The 23,832-nt window shown below is 40.6% G+C and overlaps 1 protein-coding gene across 3 annotated transcripts in view; it reads left to right on the top strand.

The window, feature by feature from the left end:
• The window catches only part of ltbp1 (latent transforming growth factor beta binding protein 1), a 288,869-nt gene that overhangs the window by 100,756 nt on the left and 164,281 nt on the right, over window positions 1-23,832 (top strand). For all 3 annotated transcript variants that reach the window (XR_009808158.1, XM_061911089.1, XM_061911090.1), the window contains exons 4-5: window positions 1,677-1,819; window positions 15,767-15,937. Coding sequence is in view for 2 of the 3 variants with exons in the window: in XM_061911089.1 (XP_061767073.1) it covers window positions 1,677-1,819; window positions 15,767-15,937 (314 nt within the window). In the remaining variant the exon portion in view is untranslated. The remainder of the gene's footprint in view (window positions 1-1,676; window positions 1,820-15,766; window positions 15,938-23,832) is intronic.

Below are 23,832 nucleotides of genomic sequence, written 5' to 3'. Positions count from 1 at the left end.
TGCTTGAAGCTCATCGAGAGAATGCCAAAAGTGTGCAAAGCAGTCATCACAGTAAAGGATGGCTATTTTGAAGAAACTTGAATATAAAACATGTTTTCAATTATTTCACCTTTTTTCGTCAAGTACATAACTCCACATGTGTTCATTCATAGTTTTGATGCCTTCAGTGACAATCTACCATGTAAATAGTCATGAAAATAAAGAAAACCCATTGAAGAAAAAAGGTGTGTACAAACTTTGGGCCTGTACTGTACATATACAGTATACATGGATGTCATTGTGATTTTTTTTCATGTTGATTGGATGTTTTTTATAATATCCACAAAGTTCAATGAGCAAGTTATGTGTGACCATGTTTGTTAAATTTTTTGCACTGGTTGATTTTTTTTTTCGTGCACCGTGACTTGGGAAGGTTGTTTGGATTGGGACATATAAGTGAATGCTGTGGGCTCAAAAGTACAATTAGAGCCATAGTTACATCCGTTGACCACCAGAAGGGGACAAAATGGCAGCACTCAGACCACTGGATATTTATTTATGATATAGATACACCGCTCAGTTCAAACTGTTTCTTGAACTCCTGCCAGCTGGCGAGCAAAATTGAAGATGCCCGCTGGCCGTAGTGTGGATACCCCTGATGTCGTTGAATGCATCCTCAAGGTTATTTTACTAGTTTTTCCTTTCAATAACTTTTAAGTCAATGAAGCTTTAAATATATAAGCTCTGTGTTATTATAATGTCCACCATCCATGCAAGAAGATTGCATTATACAAATTCTGTTTTATCACATCTACTTTTAGTCTGGTTATGGTAACAAGGTCTACCAGAAAATATCTACCATGTATGGAGATATCTGCTGATGTCACAGTTTGGTAAACGTCACAGGCGGGAGAAATCTCAAATGGCTTGTTTGAAAGACACAATTGTTTTATAGATATCTTTTTATCGCCTCCATTGTTTGAATTTCACATTTTTGGCACTAGTCCCTCGCTTCCTTGCTCCCTGTAAGTTTCTTCTAGATCCTAAATCATAGCTTTCACCTGTACAGAAAAAGTATGAGTAGGTATTCCCACAAGTTGGTACACTTTGACAGCCATTCAGGACACGGAACTGGTGAGGACGACACAAAAAGACGCTCGGTTCAACCTCGACCCCCAGCCCTTTTCTTCGTTAAGAATATGAGACATTTTTCTTCTAAATGGGAACATTTAAACATCCTATTCTTCAGCACGCTAATGACATCAGACCTTATACTGTGAGTGATGTGTTATTATGTTTGTTGGCCCCTTTAAAGTCTGCAGTGAGCAGAAATCAGTGATGAAAACTATACGTACATCATGTATATAAAACCTCAATGGAAGTTTTCATTCAACCAGGTCATTGTCATCTCAGGGCATTCAATCAATTGCAACTGGACTGTTTTCTGTTCTCTATGGAGATGCTTGGATGTTTTTTAGGGGCTTTATAGGTGGAATTGCGCGGCTCCCATAGACTCCATTGTAAGCGAAGATTTATTTAATATTTAAAATCCAATCATAATGATTGTGAACAATACGCAAAACTCCAAAAAAAATGCAGTTCCCATTTACCTTTACTTGCGTTGACTCAATGTTTTTTTCATCCCCCAAAAAACATGTGACATAATCCTTTTTTTTTTTTGTCTTCTTTCCATCCAGAATGCTGTCCATGCCCATGCAGCCTGGCCAGCAGTACCTCATAAAACCCAAATATTACCATGCACACACCACCCACACACAGACGCACATTCAACCTCCACTTGCAAGGCCAATCCCTCTAACAGGACACCACCCATTACAAGGTAACTTCTCTTACTTCCACTTCAGACTTAAATGTGTTTGTTGTGCAAAGGACAACAGGTCAACTGGAAACTGGCAAATGTAATAAAATTGAAAAAAAAACATACTGCTTTTGAATTGTGGTTCCATAAAACTTTTTGAAAAAAGAAACAAAGGAAACTGGCCCATACAAAATTATATGATCTTTAAAATGGATTTATGATGTCAGTAACACACTTACTTGAGGTCTACAAATGAATTGGATTGTCTTTGGTTTAGATTTTGATCCACAGTCACATTTGTAACCTACTTTCTGCAATTGTCTAAAAGATGTTGATTTGTTGGGCTGTTCCCACATTGCAAATGAAACTACACCCCGCCCTCTCTAAAAGTATCATAATGTATCTTTTTAAAAAGTACGCTGTTTGAATATATCAGGGTATCCGCGGATCCTTAAAAAGTCTTGAATTAATGTGTCTAAAATGAAGGCCTTAAAAAGTATTAAATTTATTAGAAATTCCTAAGATGGTCTTAAATTCAGTACTTAATGGTCTTAAATTGTCGGGCCAGTTTTTTTTTTTTTTTTTTTTCTTTTCGGGCACGCGTTTGAGTAAAAGTGAATGATTTCAGTGTCAGTCGCGCGCATAGTCAGGTCGCGTGCAGACTCCTTCCTTTCTTCCTCGCGTCCCCCGCCTTTCAGTCAGCATGGGGAAATGCAAGTTTTGCGAGCGTTGGCTGGAGGACAGCCGGTTTAAAAGCTGGCTTAAGCCTGTTGCCAATCCCGAGGAGGCAATTTGCATACTTTGTAAGAGGGATTTCAAACTTGGCACCATGGGAATTAGAGCGGTCGAATCGCACATGCAGTGCGGTAAGCATAAAATCGCGGCAGAGAGCCAAAAACAAACACCGGGCATCTCTCAGTTCTGCGTGGGTCTAGCGCCAACGCACCCCCAGCTAGCAACAACTGCCGCTAGCAGCACTGACCTGACACTAATCTTCGGCGGGACAGCAACATTAAAATCCGAGGTGTTATGGATCTTGCACACTGTGGTGAAACATCAATCCTACACCTCAAATGATGGGATTGCCGATCTTTTTCGTGTGATGTTTCCTGATTCTCAGGTTGCTAATACATTTTCCTGCGGGAAGGATAAAACAGCATATATTACGAGACACTGATTAGCACCTCACATCCAAAACCTGCTCTTCGACCAAGTCAACGGGACTCGGTATGTGTTAATTTAAATGTAATTTATTTTTACCCTCACCTCGGTTATTATGTTTTTACTGGTGTTGGTGTTTGTTTGTTTGTTTTGGATGTCAAAGTTTTTGGATCTCTCAAGATTTTTGATAAGCTGTTGGTGCTTATCAGTTTGTTTATTAATAAACATACAAAAAGTAAACTTGACTGATTGTCATTGAGGTTGTAGTACAGTGGGATCCCCAACCATCGCTTTATATTTATAGATTTTTTATTATTATTTTCGGTCTTCAAATTCATTCAGGGTGGCATTAAAAATGTCTTAAAAAGTCTTAAATTTGACTTGCTGAAACCTGCAGATACCCTGTATATATTTTAGGCCTTTCAAACGATTAAAATAGTTATTTTGATTAATTGCATTTTGTTCATGGGTAACTCAAAATTAATCGCAGAAAGATACAATTTTTCGTCATTAAGAAGTGTACCCTAGACCAGGGGTCGGCAACCTTTACCACTCAAAGAGCCATTTTGACCCGCTTCACAAAATAAAGAGGATAATGGTAGCCGCAACCATTCTCGCTAATATCTGCTGATGGTCATCCAGATAACAATAATAAGAGTGTGCTATGAAGCCATTGCCTTTGACTCCTTCTACAACATGTACAAACAGCTTGCCAGCCCAGTAACATGTTGTACGTGGCTTGCGCTGATCACGTACATGACTGCAAGGCATATAGTCAACAGCCATACAGGTTATACTGAAGGTTGTGATATAAACAACTTTAACACTTTTACTAATATGCGCCACACTGTGAACCCACACCAAACAAGAATGACAAACACATTTCGGGAGAACATCCTCACAGTAACAACATAAACGCAACATAACAATTACCCAGAATCCCATGCATCCATGACTATTCCAGGCTATATTTTACACCCCGCTAGCACCAAACCAAACCGTTTATGTTGTGTTACTGTGAGGATGTTCTCCCGAAATGTGTTTGTCATTCTTGTTTGGTGTGGGTTCACAGTATGGCGCATATTAGTAAGAGTGTTAAAGTTGTTTATATCACAACCTTCAGTGTAACCTGTGTGGCTGTTGACTATATGCCTTGATATCTCGTATGTGTGACGATTGAAGCAGCAAGATCCATGCGCCCGGCCGGCACGTAGATAGCATGGTGTAAAGGCGGGAGATGACATGTAGAGCAGTGGTCCCCAACCTTTTTGTATTTGCGGACCAGTCAACGCTTAATAATTTGTCCCGCGGCCCGGGACTAATTTTTTTTTTTTCTTTTTTTCTTTGTCATGAAAAAGGAAAGTTTTTGCGGTTGGTGCACTAATTGTAAGTGTATATTGTGTTTTTTATGTTGATTTAATAAAAATAAAAATGTTTTATTTTTTATTTATTAAATTTTTTTTTAAAATAAAAATGAATAAACAATTCTTCTGCGGCACGGTACCAATTGGGCCACGGCCCGGTAACGGGCCGCAGAAGAATTTTTGGGGGACCACTGTTGTAGAGGACGTTAAAAGTAAAGCCATCACGGCACGCCCTCAATATTGTAGTCCGAGTGAAAATCGGAGAATTTTAACCCTAGGTGATGTCCGGGAGAGGCACCAAACTCCGGAAACCCCCTTAAACAATCGGGGGGTCGGAGATTATGCAGCTGAGCCACATCAGAGTGGCCAAAGAGCCTCATGCGGCTCCGGAGCCGCGGGTTGCCGACCCCTGCCCTAGACAGATAATTAATACGTTTTTAATACCTTGACTGGAAAATTAATTTGATTTAATTAAATGTTGTTAAACATTGTGCTTTTTGAAACAGCTCTTGAAACAAGTTTTTAAAGAGAATAATAAAAAAAAATACCTGCAGTGCGTTGGTGTCCAGCCAGAGTTTGTATTTTGTTGGAATACAGCATTTGTATTCCTGCTTTAAGAGCACTTGCATTAGAGGAGATAAGCTACACATCAATGATTAGATAGCAGTTTCACGCTATCATTTTAATAACATAAAATGTGAATTGTTAGGATCATGCTTTGACTATCAAAGGTGATATTTTTTTCTACCTGAATAAATGTTTCTGATATTCTGTATTTGACAAGTTGTAAATATCTCTGCATGACAATGTTTTAACCTTCTCTACCCACGTTGTAATACAATGTAATATTCCGTCAATTAAACATTCTGTAATTGTGGAATATCAATCAGAACAGGTTATAAAAGAATATACCATAGCGATGGTAACATTGTGTAGTGAACTGTAATTACCCAATGTGGGCTGCAGAGGGCAGTGGCAGGCATGCCTGCAGTATTAAACCTAGTCTCAGTTGTAGAGAAGAAGACAAGAGTCTTTTTCCGTCATATTGCAGCTGCCATTTCATCCATCCATCCTTTTTCTACCGCTTCTCCCTTTTTGAGGTCGTGGGGGGTGCTGGAGCCTATTTCAGCTGCATTTGGGCAGAATGCGGTGTACACCCTGGACAAGCCCCCATCTCATCGCAGGGCCAACACAGATAGACAGACAACATTCACACTCACACTCACACACTAGGGCCAATTTAGTGTTGCCAATCTATCTATCCCCAGGTGCATGTTTTTTTTGGTGGTGGGAGGAAGCCGGAGTACCCTGAGGGAAGCCACGCAGTCCCGAGGAGAACATGCAAACTCCACACAGAAAGATCCCGAGCCTGGGTTTGAACTCAGGACTTCTCAGGACCTTCGTATTGTGAGGCACATGCACTAACCCCTGTACCACCGTGCTGCCCTGTTGTTGTACAATACTAAGATATTCAAAGAATACAGTATAGCGCAGCTAATAGCTAGCTGCCACCTAGAGCGTTGACCGCTAGTTAGTAGCTAGTGCGGGGGTCAGCAACCCACGGCTCTTAAGTGCCACCCGAGTGGCTCCTTGGAGCATTTTTAAAAAAGGATCGAAAATGGAATAAAATGGGGGGAATTTTTGTTTGTTTGTTTTAGTATCAATCAATCAATCAATGTTTATATATATATAGCCCTAAATCATAAGTGTCTCCAAGGGCTGCACAAGCTACAACAATTTGCGATTAAGCGCCCACAAAGGGGCAAGGGAAAAACTCACAACCCAGTGGGACGTTGATGACAATGACTATGAGAAACCTTGGAAAGGACCGCAAATGTGGGTAACCACCCTCCTCTAGGGGAGACCGGATGCAATGGATGCCGAGTGGGTCTGACATAATATTGTGAAAGTCCAGTCCATAGTGGATCCAACATAATAGTGAGAGTCCAGTCCATAGTGGGGCCAGCAGGGGACCATCCTGAGCGAAGACGGGTCAGCAGCGCAGAGAGGTCCCCAACCGATGCACAGTTAGTCATGGAAACAAAAACAAACCAAGGTGCGCAAAAACAGGAACTAATGGAGTCAAAAACAAAACAGAACATAACTAAACAGAACATTATCACAAAGACATGACAATTATATGAAAATAATATTTTATCCTTAATTATTTTGTGGTCCCTCAAGCTAAGTAGTAATTTTGCAAAGGCGCCGTCTTTTACTTTAATCCAACTTTGTACTAGCGCCTGTTGACAAAACAGTCCTGTGTAAACTATTGTGGACAAATGAACACAAATTATTTTTTTTCATAGATATCAGAGCAGAACTAGAAGGAACTAGAGTATAGAGGATGCTGGTTGACAGCATTTGTTAGGATGCCCATGTAAATACTGTATGTCCGTCAATCTGTAAACTCCTCACCCCAGGCCAATAGCATATATCTAACGTCCAAATAAGTACGTCTACGTCGCTGTAACGTCACAATGTGGACGAACAGCAAAATCCCGCGCCCTGAAGCATCTAAAACCGCGTGAAATAAAGCCTTTTGGATTTCCCAGTGTTTCAAAGTACAGCATCACCACCAAACTATTGGTATCACCAATAGTACTTCATCAATAACTGCATTAGTTATACATTTAAGAATTTGCATGTATGAAAATAAGAATAAAAGTGAACATATTTAATATTTATCAGTGTCCCATCACACTAGCCACGCGTACTTGGACAATATTTATTTCATCTGATCATCATGCGGATTAGAATGTTACTGTGTACCTGGACCCGTAAAAATTATCTGATTATGACGTGCATTTTCATGAATCACACCTTGAATCGGAATGGCTTATTATGAATGCGCAGAACTAAAGGCCTACTGAAACCCACTACTACCGACCACGCAGTCTGATAGTGTATACATCAATGATGAAATATTAACATTGCAACACATGCCAATACTGCCTTTTTAGTTTGCTAAATTGCAATTTTAAATTTCCCGCAAAGTGTCCTGTTGAAAACGTCGCAGTATGCTGACACGTATGACGCGAATGATGACGCGTGCGTTCGACGTCACCGGTTGTAGCAGACATTTTTTTCCAGCCCGATCCAAGCTATAAGTAGTCTGCTTTAATCGCATAATTACACTGTATTCTGGACATCTGTGTTGCTGAATCTTTTGCAATTTGTTCAATTAATAATGGAGAAGTCAAAGTCGAAAGATGGAGGTGGGAAGCGGTGTATTGCAGCTGCCTTTAGCAACACAAACACAGCCATTGTTTCCCTGTTTAAAATTCCCGAAGGTGAAGCTTTACTATGGAACAGAGCGGGCAAGCGAACATGGTTCCCGACCACATGTTAACCGGCAGGTTTCGGTGAGAAAATTGTGGTAATAAGTCGGCTCTTACCGTAGTTATGAGCGGAACTCCGTCCTCCTGCAACTGCGTGGCTTCCCTCAGAGACACTGGCTGTCACTACACCCGTGGCCACACCCCTCCGACTTTCAGGTACCATATAATCTCTTTAAAACACTAGTAACACAATAACCAGATAAGGGATTTTCCAGAATTATCCTAGTAAATGTGTCTAATAACATCTGAATCGCTCCCACTGCCCTCGCCTTTTTAAAATTTTTTTATTTTTTTTATTTATTTATTTTTTTCTAGTCCTTTACTCTCACTATTCTCATCCACGAAACTTTCATCCTCGCTCAAATTAACGGGGAAATTGTTGCTTTCTTTGTCCGAATCGCTCAAGCTGCTGGTGGCTATGATTGTAAACAATGTGAGGATGGGAGAAGCTCTACAACCAGTGACATCACGCGCACATCGTCTGCTACTTCCGGTACAGGCAAGGCTTTTTTTTTGGCGACGAAAAGTTGCAAACTTTATCGTCGATGTTCTCTTCTAAATCCTTTCAGCAAAAATACGTCAATATCGCGAAATGATCAAGTATGACACATAGAATGGACCTGCTATCCCCGTTTGAATAAGAAAATCTAATTTAAGTAGGCCTTTAACATAGCGAAAAGGTGTTTTATTGTTTGTGCTACGGCGTCATCTTTTGGACAAGTTCGCTCACTGCCGGTGTTGAAGAAGCAGTAGACTTCCACTGTAAATAAACATGGGTTTGTGCATTTCTACATGTCCGACATTATCACGGTATTCATAACGTTTTCCTTCTGTTCACTACTTTTGTTTTACCTTTCTTTTTGAAATGGAGCTGGTCTGTGCTTTTTATGTTGTGATTATGTACAAGTTGTGGCGTGTCTTCATATTACGACATACTGTGTATGCGTTGGAGGTTAGTAGTTAACATTTGGAGTAGCTTTAAGGTTGCGAATTAAACAGCTACTTAAGACAACAACTGGATCCCTTCTTTTATTGTTACATCAACACTTGACACTCCAGACCATACTATCGATTGTATTAGTCTTGTTTTAAGGCAACAAAATCAACAGCATATGCCGCTATTTCTGTACATGTTGTATGGTGGGAGATGGCAGCAAGACAATCGCTTCATTCCAACACTATTAAATTTAGTCCCCACTCCACCACCAAAATATAGCTGAGAATAAAGACATGTGCAGTAAGGATAATTCTAATGCGAATTTCGGAAGATGTGTTTTCATGGACTACAATCTGACTATTGGCATAAACCACCCATTTTGATCAGAATTAAATTTTGATCCGAACGTGCATTTGTGATCAACTCAGAATATTCCAAACGGCGTGTTTACATGAATCATTTTAATTCCGGTTAGGCTTTTAATCAGATTAAATGTGTCCATGTGCACATAGCTTGTGATATTTGACTCATATGACTAATCTAACTTGCTTGTGTTGAACCTCATTGCAAAGCATAGTTGCATTTTCTGCAAATGCCATTTCTGAGTCTGAATCTGAATGAATAGGATTTTAATGGTAGGGTAATGACTACTATTTTTTTCTTTAACAGAGTCGGTGAAAGTAGCAGATGTGTTTACTATTCAAAATTCGAAAGCCTTTTCTTGCATGTACCAGTTTTGTGCCACAGCTGCTAAAGCGTTTCTCCAGCTCCTCACTCCTACGGCTTACTGACGCTGCTCTAACACCTTTTGACAAAGTCGTTTGGGCTTTAGCAGGGAGGATTTCTACTTGTTCCTGAACAAATGCTTAAATCAACAGTAAAAGTAACATGTTGATCCAATATTTTCTGTATAGCGCCATAGTAGGAATTACAAGCAATGTCGGAATTGCGCAAATTCACACAAATTCAACCAATCCCTGCAAATTTTGCAACACCTTACAACTTTGTCTAAAGCAAATTCCCCACATATTTTGGGCAAATCATGGTAATTTTTGCCAATGGAATTTGTCTTTGAGCGGCGCTCAAATACGCATGTTAACTGTTAAATCAATATTTATGTTCATTTATTGTGGAGGCAAAGCAGGAACAACAATGTGTAACAATATATGAACTCTTTATTGATCAAACAGCACAATTGTCGTCCTCCTGCGTAGTTTTTGACCTACTTCCTGTTCCTGTCCAAGCCTCCTGAGTAATGTAGTGTATGAACATTTAGCAACACCCTGGCATCCTGACTTCCTAGTTTATCCATCCATCTTCTTCCGCTTATCCGAGGTCAGGCAGCGGGGGCAGCAGCCTAAGCAGGGAAGCCCAGACTTTCCTCTCCCCAGCCACTTCGTCTAGCTCTTCCCGGGGGATCCCGAGGCGTTCCAGGCCAGCCGGGAGACATAGTCTTTCCAACGTGTCCTGGGTCTTCCCCTTGGCCTCCTACCATGCAAAGTGGAAAAGTGTTCTGTGGTCTGACGAGTCCACATTTCAAATTATATTTGGAAACTGTGGACGTGGTGTCCTCCGAAACAAAGAGGAAAATAACCATCCGGATTGTTAAAGGCGCAAAGTTCAAAAGCCAGCATCTGTGATGGTATGGGGGTGTATTACTGCCCAAGGCATGGGTAACTTACACATCTGTGAAGACCCCATTAATGCTGAAAGGTCCATACAGGTTTTGGAGCAACATATGTTGTCCTCCAAGCAACGTTATCATGGACGCCCCTGCTTATTTCAACAAGACAATGCCAAGCCACGTGTTACGACAGCGTGGTTTCGTAGTAAAAGAGTGCGGGTACTTTCCTGGCCCGCCTGCAGTCCAGACCTGTCTTCCATCGAAAATGTGTGGCGCATTATGAAGCGTAAAATACAACAGCAGAGACCCCAAACTGTTGAACGACTAAAGCTCTACATAAAACAAGAATGGGAAAGAATTCCACTTTCAAAGCTTCAACAATTAGTTTCCTCAGTTCCCAAACGTTTATTGAGTGTTGTTAAAAGAAAAGGTGATGTAACACAGTGGTGAACATGCCCTTTCCCAACTAGTTTGGCCCGTGTTGCAGCCATGAAATTCTAAGTTAATTATTATTTGTCTCTGTGCGATATAGAAAATGACTATATCGTGATATTCGAGTATACATTCTCACGCAGTTGCTGTTAGCTGAGGGCATTACACTACATGGGTTTCCAAGTCTTTCTTGTCTGTCTTTCTCGCAGACACTTAAAACAAGCGCACCTTTTTACATATGTCACGTGTGCAACGTCACACGCTCCCGCAGAGCAGACAGGCAGCGACATGGTAATGTTAGCTGTGATGTTAACTGTGAGGTACTGGTTGTAATACGAGAGAGAGAGAAGGTGCAAATCTGGTACCAAATGAAGGGTCCATCGTCCGGCGGTGATTAAGCTACAAGCGGGAATATGTTCAACATTTATGCGGCAAAAGCGTCGCTACAAAAGGTAGCAGCACTTTTTATTTGAAAAGTCACCCACTAGAGAATAGAGTGCTTGAAACTCTGCATGTCAATATTTCCGGCCGGTGCCACACCAACAAAATGCCGAAGCAACTATTTCCAGATCAACACCGTATGAAAAAAAAAGGTCAACAACCGAAAGAGATATCGTCCGCAGAAACCTATTATGCAGTTCATTTTTATTTGACAGTTATTGAAATATCTTGTGTGACATCATGCACACAAGTCCACTTCATTAGTTTTTAACTATTGTAGTGGCGTTCTTTACAAAAAGTACACTTTAATTTAGTGTTGTTATGATGTCATCTTAGTCATCATTCACAAAAGTGCACTAATAGCATGTTTTAAAATGCCTCAGACAATCTTGCACTTTATGTTTTGGAAATGACATGAATGTTTGTGCCACTGCTTAATAACTGTTAAGTAAATACAGTCATACCCAGTGTCCTGGGTGTGACGTTAAACTACATCCAGGCATGAGATGGGAGGTTGTGTGTGGGGTTAGTGAGTCCCAACTAACGTCTATCAAATGCACACAAAGAACCGTTTGCACCTTCTCTTGTGACTGGCGGGCGGTCAGCGCCATAAAGCTGAGCGGGTCCCTGGGTAAATGGGGCGCGGACAACAAACAGGACAGACTAAGTTCAACAGCCCAGTAAGCCAATTAGTCTAGGAGATGGATCTCTGATATAAAAAATACCCCTTCCAACCCGCACCAAGCCAGCGTGGAAGGTGTAGGCTAATAACCAGCATGAAAAGTACGCCAAATGGCAGAAACATGCTGAAGCTTTCGTCCAGCAGTGGACTGACAACGGCTGATGATGATGATGATGATGATGATGATGATGATGATGATCAAATACAGTTTTGGTCAATAGACTTAGTTGTGATTTCCCTCTCTGCATGAAAGTTTAAAAGTAGCATATATTAATGCAGTATGAACAAGAATGTTTTAATGTAGACACATAGAATCATCATACTGCTGTTATTATATGCGTCAAGTAAGTCTTTGCTGTCGTCCAGCATTCTGTTTTTGTTTACCTTGTAGCGAGTTCAGTTTTAGTCTTGTTCTGCATAGCCTTCCCTAAGCTTCAATGCCTTTACTTAGGGGCACTCACCTTTTGTTTATTTTTGGTTTAAGCATTAGATACCTTTTTACCTGCACACTGCCTCCCGCTGTTTCCGAGATCTACAAAGCAATTAGCTACCTGCTGCCACCTACTGATATGGAAGAGTATTACACGGTCACTCTCCCGAGCTCTAGACAGCACCGACCACTCAACAACAACACATCATTTGCAGACAATAATTACTGGTTTGCAAAAAATATTTTTAACCCAAATAGGTGACATTAGATAATCTCCCACGGCACACCAGACTGCGTCTCACGGCACAGTGGTTAAAAAACACTGGTCTAGCAAACTTTTTGCTGGCGATTGACTGATATGTTTTTATCAGAGCTGATACCGATGTCGATTATTAGTAGTTAAGGAGCCTGTTAACCAATATAGGGAGCCAATATTCTTTTGAATTAAAAGTTAAATAAACAATAATAGTATATTGAAGTTACCTACTCAGTGGCCTAGTAGTTAGAGTGTCTGCCCTGAGATCGGTAGGTTGTGAGTTCAAACCCCGGCCGAGTCATACCAAAGATTATTAAAAAATGGGACCCATTACCCCCCTGCTTGGAACTCAGAATCAAGGGTTAGAATTGGGGGTTAAATCACCAAAAATGATTCCCAGTTGCAGCACCGCTGCTGCCCACTGCTGCCCTTACATCCCAGGGGGTGTACAAGGGGATGGGTCAAATGCAGAGGACAGATTTCACCACACCTAGTGTGTGTGTGTGTGACAATCATTGGTACTTTAACTTTAACTTTTAACTTAAAAAGCTGGACAAGGCTTTTGGGTGTTTTTAGTTTTAAGAAATGTCCGACCAGTTGCGACGTAATATTTTAAGAGGTGCTAATGTTGTGGTTAATTTGGCAACAAAAACTATCAGGGTACACCTTCATTACATGAGTCCAATGCTGCAATAACATATGCATTTCAAAATACAGGAAATCTTGCCATACATTTTATACAATTTATGGTATTAATACATTTTAAGGTTTCCTCAGGAGGAACCCTGAAATACTGCGAACATTCAAGTAAGAATAATTCTTGGCTCATTCATTTAGCTCTTCTTTATTTCAATATAATATGTCTTTTATGTGTTAAGATATTTACGCAAAGTTTGGATTTTTGGCAGAGATAGCTTTTATGTCGTCTTCATGTCCCTCCATTAAACTCTGGCGCTGCTTTAATTTACCTATGAGTGTTGCAGAGGTGGCTTGTCGTGCGACCCCATCGTTGCAGTAGTGAAAACAAACAAAACGAGACTGGCAAGATGCCAGGAAAGATGGAGAGGAGCTGGTCTTCCTTACAAATAGAGGAAATGTACGATGGCAAACCAGCGTGGCCGTGTGAGTGCCTTGGGAAAGAATGCTCACAAGAACTCAAAATAAATGCTCAGTCAGATATCAGAACATATTTGGGGAGAATTAAGTTATTGACAATAGGAGTATTTCAGTAAAAAAAGGAACTTACATGCATGCAGTACAAAAGGACTTAGACTTAGATTTAGACTTCCTTTTTATTGTCATCCAAATTTGAACTTTACAGTACAAATATGAACGAAATTTCTTTGCATTAGCTCTTGGTAGTGCAGGATAAAAAAAAAACAATAAGGTGCAGATATATATAAATAGATTACTGTACAGATAAATACATTGCACTTTTTCACATGCGTCCATGTTTATGGATGTATGTTATATTGGCTTTTCATATTCCAGCCAGTTTCCATTTTGGGGGGAGTTGAGGGGATAATTTAATTATGATGCGTTCAAGAGTCTTACGGCCTGAGGGAAGAAGCTATTACAGAACCTGGAGGTTCTGCTACGGAGGCTGCGGAACCTCTTCCTAGAATCCAGCAGTGAAAACAGTCCTTGGTGGGGGTGGGAGTCTTTGCAGATTTTCTGAGCCCTGGTCAGGCAGCGGCTTTTTGCGATCTCCTGGATAGGAGGAAGAGGAGTCCTGATAATCTTTTCCGCCATCCTCACCACTCTCTGGAGAGACTTCCAGTCTGAGGCATTGCAGGCTCCAGTCCAGACAGAAATGCTGTTGGTCAGTAGGCTCTCTATAGTGCCTCTGTAGAATGTGGTGAGAATGGGGGGAGGGAGCTGTGCTCTTTTCATCCGACACAAAATGTGCATGCGCTGCTGAGCTCTTTTTACAAGAGCTCTGGTGTGTAGGGACCACGTTATATTGTCAGTGATCTGCACCCCCAGGAACTTGGTGCTGCTTACCATCTCCACCGCTGTGCCGTTGATGAAGAGTGGAGCGTGGCTGGACTGTTGCCTCCTGAAGTCAACAATGATCTCCTTGGTGTTGTCGACGTTCAGGACCAGGTTGTTGGTTCTGCACCAGTCAACCAGATGTTTCACCTCCTCCCTGTAGTCTGTGTCGTTATTGTCACGGATGAGGCCCACTACTGTCATGTCGTCCGCATACTTCACAATGTGGTTAGTAGTGGACCTGGCGCAGCAGTCATGGGTCATCAACGTGAACAGCAGCGGACTCAGGACGCAGCCCTGGGGGGAGCCTCTGCTCAGGGAGATGGCACTGGAGGTCTTGTTGCCCACTCTCACAGACTGGGGTCTGTCTGTGAGGAAGTCAAGCAGCCAGTTGCATAGGGGGGTACTGAATCCAAGGGACTCCAGTTTGCTCACCAAATGCTGCGGACTGGTGCTTGAGCAGTGTTTGTTACTATCCACCTCACTAATTATTATTATTATTTTTTAAATACTAGTATCATATTTGTATACATTGTATTTGCTGATGTAGTTATGTTGTTCAGTTCAGTTCAAGTCAGTTTCAGTTTATTTCGAACATGCATACAATACAATGTAATGCATCACATATTTACAGTTGTTTCATTACAGCACGTCCGAAAACGAGTTGGAAGAAGCTGAGCTTATTTAATCCTACCCCCTTTCATACTATAGCAATGTTATCCCATTTCCTTGTTCTCTGTAACACAACAGTGAATAAATAATAAATAAATACATATTAATAAATAAATAAATATTAAATACATAGGGCAGCACGGTGGTAGAGGGGTTATCTCTCCTGTGAATGCCTTGGCATCCCTTATCAGGACCTTGATAAAGTATCTACAGAGAGGGAAGTCTGAGCTTCTCTGCTTAGTCTGCTACCCCCTCGACCCTTGGAAGAGTTTGGATGGACATAGGCTGTAAACCATTAGCACGTAACTGGTTTAGGTGCCGTGTCTCTATGCAGCTGGGAGCGGTGGGTTTGAGTTAGAGTTCAGGCTTGGGGTTAGGGGTCTGAAATCCCTATTCAATCGCAACAGAGTGATGTGGTAGGTCCCAGGCAAAGTCGAGTTTTGCAGATGAAGATTTCCCTTGTTCAGTAATTGATATTCATTTTAGGCAGGTATTCCCGAGAGCCAAATACTGTATTAGTATACAAGCAATATATATTTTATTAAATACTATTAATATGTCCCTTTTAAATTTGATGAAGTTTGCTTTGCGTAAGATTCAAAAACATGCTATGTTTTTCTCTCTCATACATGATAGGAGCGGGAAACCACACAGGAAGGATCAAGGTGGTGTTCACACCCACCATCTGCAAATTCACCTGTATGGGCGGCAGATGTCACAACAACTGCGAACAGGGAAATACGACAACCATCATCAGCGAGAATGGCCATGCCACTGATACACTGACAGCACCCAACTTCAGAGTAGGTAAGTGATCTTAGTTTTTGTTTCTCACTTAATGTTTTGCAGTACTTTGGATCAAGCACAAATAATCTGATTCACCATTATTACCAATAATCAATATGCCTCTGATAAAAAATGCGTTGGTGCCGATTCAGATAGGCACCAGCGCCCCCCGCGACCCCAAAAGGGAATAAGCGGTAGAAAATGGATGGATGGAAAATTGACGTAAACTCTAAAATAAGAAACCACTGTCGGTAATGTGTTGGATTGGGATCATTTCTAAACAGTAGTCTGTTTTTTCTGGTCAGAATAAGTCAACGTGTTGTTTGTTCGCGGTTTGTGTTAAGGACTAAAACTACCAAGTGGACCAAAATACTTCACACCAAGCCACATGACATTACTCTTTCATTAATTAGTCACTAACTGTAAATGGGTGTAAATGGCACCAATGAACATAACGTAATGAACATAATAACATATTAGTAAAAATAGTCATCCCTCATTCATTGTGGGCAATTAGTTCAAAGCCTGACAAATTGCCTTGAGGTAGGATTTTTTTTAAAATAAATTGACCACCTTCAAAATATGTCTTTTAACAAAATTATAGCCCTCTAATATGAAATAACATCCATATGATTACCTTCACACTCGTTTTACCCATTATAGTAGCCTTGAGTGTGTTCTACTGTACACTGGCTTCCATGTGCTGAAACCCGGGCATAAGTTGTTCTGTAAAAACATGTTCAATTTACCAGCCGCAGCTACGACCATTAGCCATGTTGTTAGCATTGAGTGTCGTGTGTTGTCATTCCACATTCTATTTGTGATGATGTAAATGAGGTGTGGTTGTAATGTTTAAGTATGTGTCAATGAACGGGCATTTTATGACTTTTCTTAATCTGATGACATGCTACAGTATAATTGTATTCTTATAGTTGTATTGCATTTTATTGTTTATTTTTAATTTAGGTAACCAGGGACTGCAGATGGAAATCACCTATTTATCTATAATCTGATGCAGAACATATCTGTGTTTGAGCTTAATTAATGTCTCTGTACATTAGGGCTGCAAATCTTTGGGTGTGCCACGATCCGATTCAATATGGATTCTTGGGGTCACGATACGATTCCAAATCGTTTTTTTTTTTTTTCAATTCAACACGATTCTCGATTCAAAAACGATTTTTTCGCGATTTAAAAGGATTTTCTATTCATTCAATACATAGGATTTCAGCAGGATCTACCCGAGTCTGCTGACATGCAAGCAGAGTAGTAGATTTTTGTAAAAATCTTTCAAAATTGTAAAGGACAATGTTTTATCAACTGATTGCAATAATGTAAATTTGGTTTAACTATTAAACAAACCAAAAATATGACTTATTTTATATTTGTGAAAATATTGGACACAGTGTGTTGTCAAGCTTATTAGATGCGGATGCAAGTGTAAGCCATTGTGACACTAATGTTCTTTTTTTAATTTTTATAAATGTCTAAAGATAATGTCAATGAGGGATTTTTAATCACTGCTATGCTGAAATTATAACTGATATTGATACTGTTGTTGATAATATTCATTTTTGTTTCACTACTTTTGGTTTGTTCTGTGTCGTGTTTGTGTCTCCTCTCATTTGCTCTGTTTATTGCAGTTCTGAGTGTTGCTTGGTCAAGTTTGGTTTTGGAATTCGATTGCATGGTTATGGTATTGCTGTGTATTGTTTTGTTTGATTGATAAAAAAAAAAATAAATAAAGGAATAAATTAAAAACAATAGAATTTTTAAAAATGAGAATCGATTCTGAATCGCACAAAGTGAGAATCGCGATTCCAATTCGAATCGATTTTTTCCCACACCCCTAGTGTGCATTGTCCCCTTCAAATAAAGACTAAACTAAACTAAACTAAACATCGCCCCTTTCAAGGGTTCACCAATGCATTGTAGAGGTGAAGATTAGAGTTCATCTCCATTTAGGGTTGGCTATTAATAGCTGATAGCAGTCTTGTTAGCATTAAGTGGCGCACCGAGTCAAATGAAGTCTTAGTTTGTCTCATATCTCTTCTTTTGACATCGATCAAGACAAAGACTCACCAATGTAGAGATGTGTTATTAATGAGGCAGGGGTTGAAAACTAAGTGCATCAATAGTTGTTCTGCCCAACGTTGGTCAATTTGATAATCACGGTAAAGATAGTTCCAACATTGTCCACCCTGTTCTAAACATTTGTATTGGAAGTTTTCGAATCAAGTATTAAAAAAAATTGTTTATCTTAAATTTATTTGAAAAACTCAAGCAAGTCAAAAGGCACCGGTCACATTCATAGCAAAGTATTTATTCTTTATACACTGAATACAAGGTGGGAGGGTGGGAGTACGCTCAGTTTGGAGGGGGAGAGAACATACGAGTTTAGAGAGGGGGGGATATATGACGCAACTCAGTGGAGACAATGACTGCACTGATAACTGGAATGAAGAAGCCGACGCTTTCAAATTGGAGGACGAGAAGGGAGAAGAGATACTTTCACAGTGAGTCATGCGGACGAGGTCATTCTCTGTTCAGAATGTGCTTTTTACAGAAATACTGCATTTTGTAATGGCATAGTGCAAGGATACAAAAATGTTTTTCATCACACATTGTTCACCATTAGCCTAGGAGTGGAAGTCCTGCCTGGAGAATATCTTTATTGATAGGTACAACAATATTTAGAGTATCTTTAACGACATACTGAAATGAGATTTTCTTATTTAAACGGGAGTAGCAGGTCCATTCTATATGTCATACTTGATCATTTCGCGATATTGCCATATTTTTGCTGAAAGGATTTAGTAGAGAACATCGACAATAAAGTTCGCAACTTTTGGTCGCTAATAAAAAAGCCTTGTCTGTACCGGAAGTAGCAGACAATGTGCGCGTGACGTCATGGCTCGTAGGGCTCCTCACATCCTCACATTGTTTACAATCATAGCCACCAGCAGCATGAGCAATTCGGACCGAGAAAGCGACGATTTCCCTATTAATTTGAGCGAGGAGGAAAGATTCGTGGATGAGGAAAGTTACAGTGAAGCACTAGAAAGAAAAAAAGAAGGCGAGTGCAGTGGGAGCGATTAAGATGTTTTTGGACACATTTACTAGGATAATTATAGAAAATCCCTTATCTGCTTATTGTGTTAATAGTGTTTTAGTGAGATTATAAAGTCATACCTGAAAGTCGGAGGGCTGCAGTGACCACCAGTGTCTCTGAGAGAAGCCAATGGAGGAGCCAAGATCACAGCTGCCTTTTTGACAGCTGCTGCAGGAGGACGCTAACTCCGCACAAGTCTACGGTAAGAGCCGACTTAATATCACAATTTTCTCATCCAAAAACTTGCTGGTTGACATGTGGTAGAGAAACATGTTCGCTAAAGCTTCACAACAAACAAAGAAACGTTGGCTATGTTTCGGTTGCTAAAGGCAGCTGCAATCCACCGCTTTCCACCAACAGCATTCTTCTTTATAGTCTCCATTATTAATTGAACAAATTGCAAAAGATTCAGCAACACAAATGTCCAAAATACTGTGTAATTATGCGATGAAAAGAGACGACTTTTAGCTGTAAGTGGTGCTGGGCTAGTATGTCCACTACAACCAATAACGTCATAAACACACGTCATCATTCCACGACGTTTTCAACAAGAAACTCCGCGGGAAATTTAAAATTGTAATTTAGTAAACTAAAAAGGCCGTATTGGCATGTGTTGCAATGTTAATATTTCATCATTGATATATAAACTATCAGACTGCGTGGTCGGTAGTAGTGGGTTTCTGTAGGCCTTTATCCATCCATCCATCCATCCATCATCTTCCGCTTATCCGAGGTCGGGTCGCGGGGGCAACAGCCTAAGCAGGGGAACCCAGACTTCCCTCTCCCCAGCCACTTCGTCTAGCTCTTCCCGGGGGATCCCGAGGCGTTCCCAGGCCAGCCGGGAGACATAGTCTTCCCAACGTGTCCTGGGTCTTCCCCGTGGCCTCCTACCGGTTGGACGTGCCCTAAACACCTCCCTAGGGAGGCGTTCGGGTGGCATCCTGACCAGATGCCCGAACCACCTCATCTGGCTCTTTAATTGTTTTTAAATATGTGATGTAAAGAAGTTGCATTGTATTTTTTTAAACGTGTGTGCACGCGCGCGCGGGTGTGTGTGTGTTTTGACTAATTACCATAGACTATATATACCGTAGTCAATGTTTTGTGGAACATGATTGGCAGAGGATGTCAGTACTTGTATCACCTGGAAGAGGAAGTGTCACACAAGTATATTAATGTATGGGAAACACTGATATTATGCAACATCGCTCATTTATTGCAGACATATACAGTGTGAACATTAATCACAGTTGTCTAGCCTCAAGGTTTTACTGCACACAACTTGTCAATCTTCAGTTTCAGTCCAGTAATACTATCATACTACAGTATGTATTTACATTTTCAACCATATCTGAAGATGTACACTTCTGTTTGGTTCCCAATTATGTGGAGTTTGCATTATTGTTGTGGCCATTTGCTGTCATGCTTTGGTCTTTGCAGAGGTACTAACGTTGACAGTTGTGCTCTCGCTTTTGCATCACTATCTCAGCCACCAAAGTGCACTACTTGTGTTGTATTTACAACAACATGATGGAGGGTCGAAGCTTTATTTGTCAGTTGGAGCAGATTACTTTCACACCTGAATTGTGCCAAGGGCCTTATGAAATGCACTCAAGAACATGATTAGAAAAGCTTGTATTTTGTCCTCATTATTTACCAGTGTTTATTCACTGTTTTTTGCTCTTTGCAGTACTCATGTTTTTCATTGTCCTGTGTTGTGCTCTACATCAGTGGTTCTCAAATGGGGGTACGCGTACCCCTGGGGGTACTTGAAGGTATGCCAAGGGGTACGTGAGATTTTTTAAAAATATTCTACAAATATCAACAATTCAAATATCCTTTATAAAGATATTTATTGAATAATACTCCAACAAAATAGGAATTTAAGTTCACAAACTGTGGAAAAAATACAACAATGCAATATTCAGTGTTGACAGCTAGATTTTTTGTGGACATGTTCCATAAATATTGATGTTAAAGATTTCTTTTTTTGTGGATAAATGTTTAGAAATAAGTTCATGAATCCAGATGGATCTACTACAATCCCCAAAAAGGGCACTTTAAGTTGATGATTACTTCTATGTGTAGAAATCTTTATTTATAAATGAACAAGTTTTTAGTTATTTGTATATCTTTTTATCAAATACTTCAAGAAAGACCACTACAAATGAGCAATATCTTAATAATAATAAATAATATAATAATTATAAATCAGAAACTGATTACATAGTGCTGTATTTTACTTCTTTATCTCTTTTTTTCAACCAAAAATGCTTTGCTCGGATTAGGGGGTACTTGAATTAAAAACATTTTCATAGGGGGTACATCATTGAAAAAAGGTTGAGAACCACTGCTGTACATGTTTGTCAAGTTTTTATACATTCTGAGACATAAGAGTTCCTGTCTGAACTTGCACTTTGTTACTGTTTTTTTTTTAATCAAGAAAATTATGGTTTGTGCCAGTTTGAATACTAAGTGAACAACCGATCATCAATATGTGATGCCATATTAACCCTTGGTACTTTTGTACAGACAGATAAACTTTTTTTTTTTATTGGTTCCCATTCACACTGGCATGTGACTAAAGGTTTACTTGGAAGTATTGATGGGACGAAATGTGCCGAGGCTTCGAGGTGTGTGTCGAGTAATGGAGGGGGCTTTTCCGCAAAGCGCGGAGTGAGGCTTGCCCCAAGTTGAGGAGGAGGAGCTGTAAATTATGACGTGTGAAGCCTCACTGCCTGGCTGTACCACGTGACTGTTTCGGGACGTGGTTCATATTTGCCGGGAGATTTGACAACTGATAAACTGCCCAATCTTCATTGAAAATGTGGGGTTCGATTCTCGGCAACGTCACTTCTGAAATGTTAACATTGCATTTAATAAAGTAACTCAAACATTGCATTTAATAAAGTAACGCAAACATTACATTTAAAAAAGTAACGCATTCATTATTCTTTTAACCAGCTACCAGAAATCAATAGCTGGATGATGGAGAGGTTTTATAAAAAAAGAAAGACACGCTTCAAACCAAATGTACTAAATCTTCTCTATTTTGTATATTCTTGTCCCAAGTTCAATTATGTTGTCATCTTCCTCTTTTTGAAATTCCCTCAAGGTGACAGAAAAACATAATACAACCAGCCATATCATATGATTGTACCATATTGGCAAAATACAAACACACAATACGTATACATTTATAACACATAAAACATATTTGATTATACTTTGTAAATTTAACTAGCAAAACCATGTTGTCAAACATTTATTGTGATTCATTGTAATTTTCAAGAGCCATAAGAGACGCAACAATTCAATGCATCACATATTCCGGGGTTCAGATACAGCAGGTGGAGCCTGCCGAAGCTTGCATTGAAACTTTGGGAAATTCTCGAACCAATTGGTTCAATGCCTCTTGAGGCTTCATCTCACCATCACTACTTGGATGTAGACCAAGCACTTTTGTGATCCACCATGAAACGCTGTACCGTCCAGCTGACCTCCCTTGAGTCATGTCATGTGCCACCTTGTCTCAAATTCTCCACCAACATTCCTGCCCTCAAGAAGCCACAGATCACAGGACTCAACGACTCTAGACCAGCGGCATTGATGGCTGTAGTCATAAAGTCCTTTGAGCGCCTGATCCTACCCCACCTTAAAACTATCACCGCACGGCACCTGAACCTGCTGCAGTTAGCTTACGGAGCCAACAAGTCTGTAGTTGACGCAAAAAACCCGACCCTCCACTTAGTTCTCCAGCATCTGGACTCTACGGGAACCTACGACAGGATCCTGTTTGTAGACTTCAGCTTTGCATTCAATACCATCCTCCCAACTCATCGACCGGAGAAGTTCTTCCACGCCAATGTCTCTGACTCCACATGCAGGTGGATCACTAACTTCCTGACAGACCGGAAGCAGCATGTGCGGCTGGGGAGGACTGTATAGGACACCATGTCCATCTGCACTGGATCCCCACAAGGCTGTGTGATTCTCCCCCTGCTCTTCTCCCTGTACATCTACTGCAGCACCGTCAGTCAGCTGTCTTTAAAACTTATCAAGTTTGCGGAAGACACCACCCTCATTGTGCTCATCTCAGACAACGATGAGTCTGCTTATAGATAGGCAGGTAGATTGTCTGGTGTCCTGGTTCAGCAGCAACAACCTGGAACTAAACTCCCAATAAACAATGTAGATGATCGTGGACTTCAGGAAAGCCACATCCCCACCTTACTCCATCATAGACGAACCGCTTCCTTTCACACAAGACCTCAAGTGGGAGATTAACGTCTGCGCCCTAATCAAAAAGCCCCTGCAGAGGATGTTCTCCTTGCTGCATTTTAGGAAACTCAAGCTGCCAACAAATATGTTTTAGCAGTTATACTTGACCATCATTGAATCTATCCTCACACTCTCCATTATTGTTTGGTATCCTGGGGCCACAGCCCCACACACACAGTCTGCAGCAAATCATATGCTCTGCTCAGAAAGTAATCTTCTGCTCAGTGGCCTTGTGGTTAGAGTGTCCGCCTTGTAGATAGGTCGTAATTTCAAACCCCGGCCGAGTCATACCAAAGACTATAAAAATGGGACCCATTACCTCCCTGCTTGGCACTCAGCATCAAGGGTTGGAATTGGGGGTTAAGTCACCAAAATGATTCCCGAGCATGGCCACTGCTGCTGCTCACTGTTCCCCCCACCTCCCAGGGGGTGAACAAGGGGATGGATCAAATGCAGAGCGTGATTTCCCCACACCTAGTGTGTGTGTGTGATTATCAGTGGTACTTAAACTTTTAATCGGCTG

The sequence above is a fragment of the Nerophis ophidion genome, linkage group LG09 (assembly GCF_033978795.1).
Source record: "Nerophis ophidion isolate RoL-2023_Sa linkage group LG09, RoL_Noph_v1.0, whole genome shotgun sequence".
In the NCBI taxonomy this organism is placed as follows: domain Eukaryota; kingdom Metazoa; phylum Chordata; class Actinopteri; order Syngnathiformes; family Syngnathidae; genus Nerophis; species Nerophis ophidion.
This window is presented reverse-complemented; position numbering and strand designations above follow the sequence as displayed.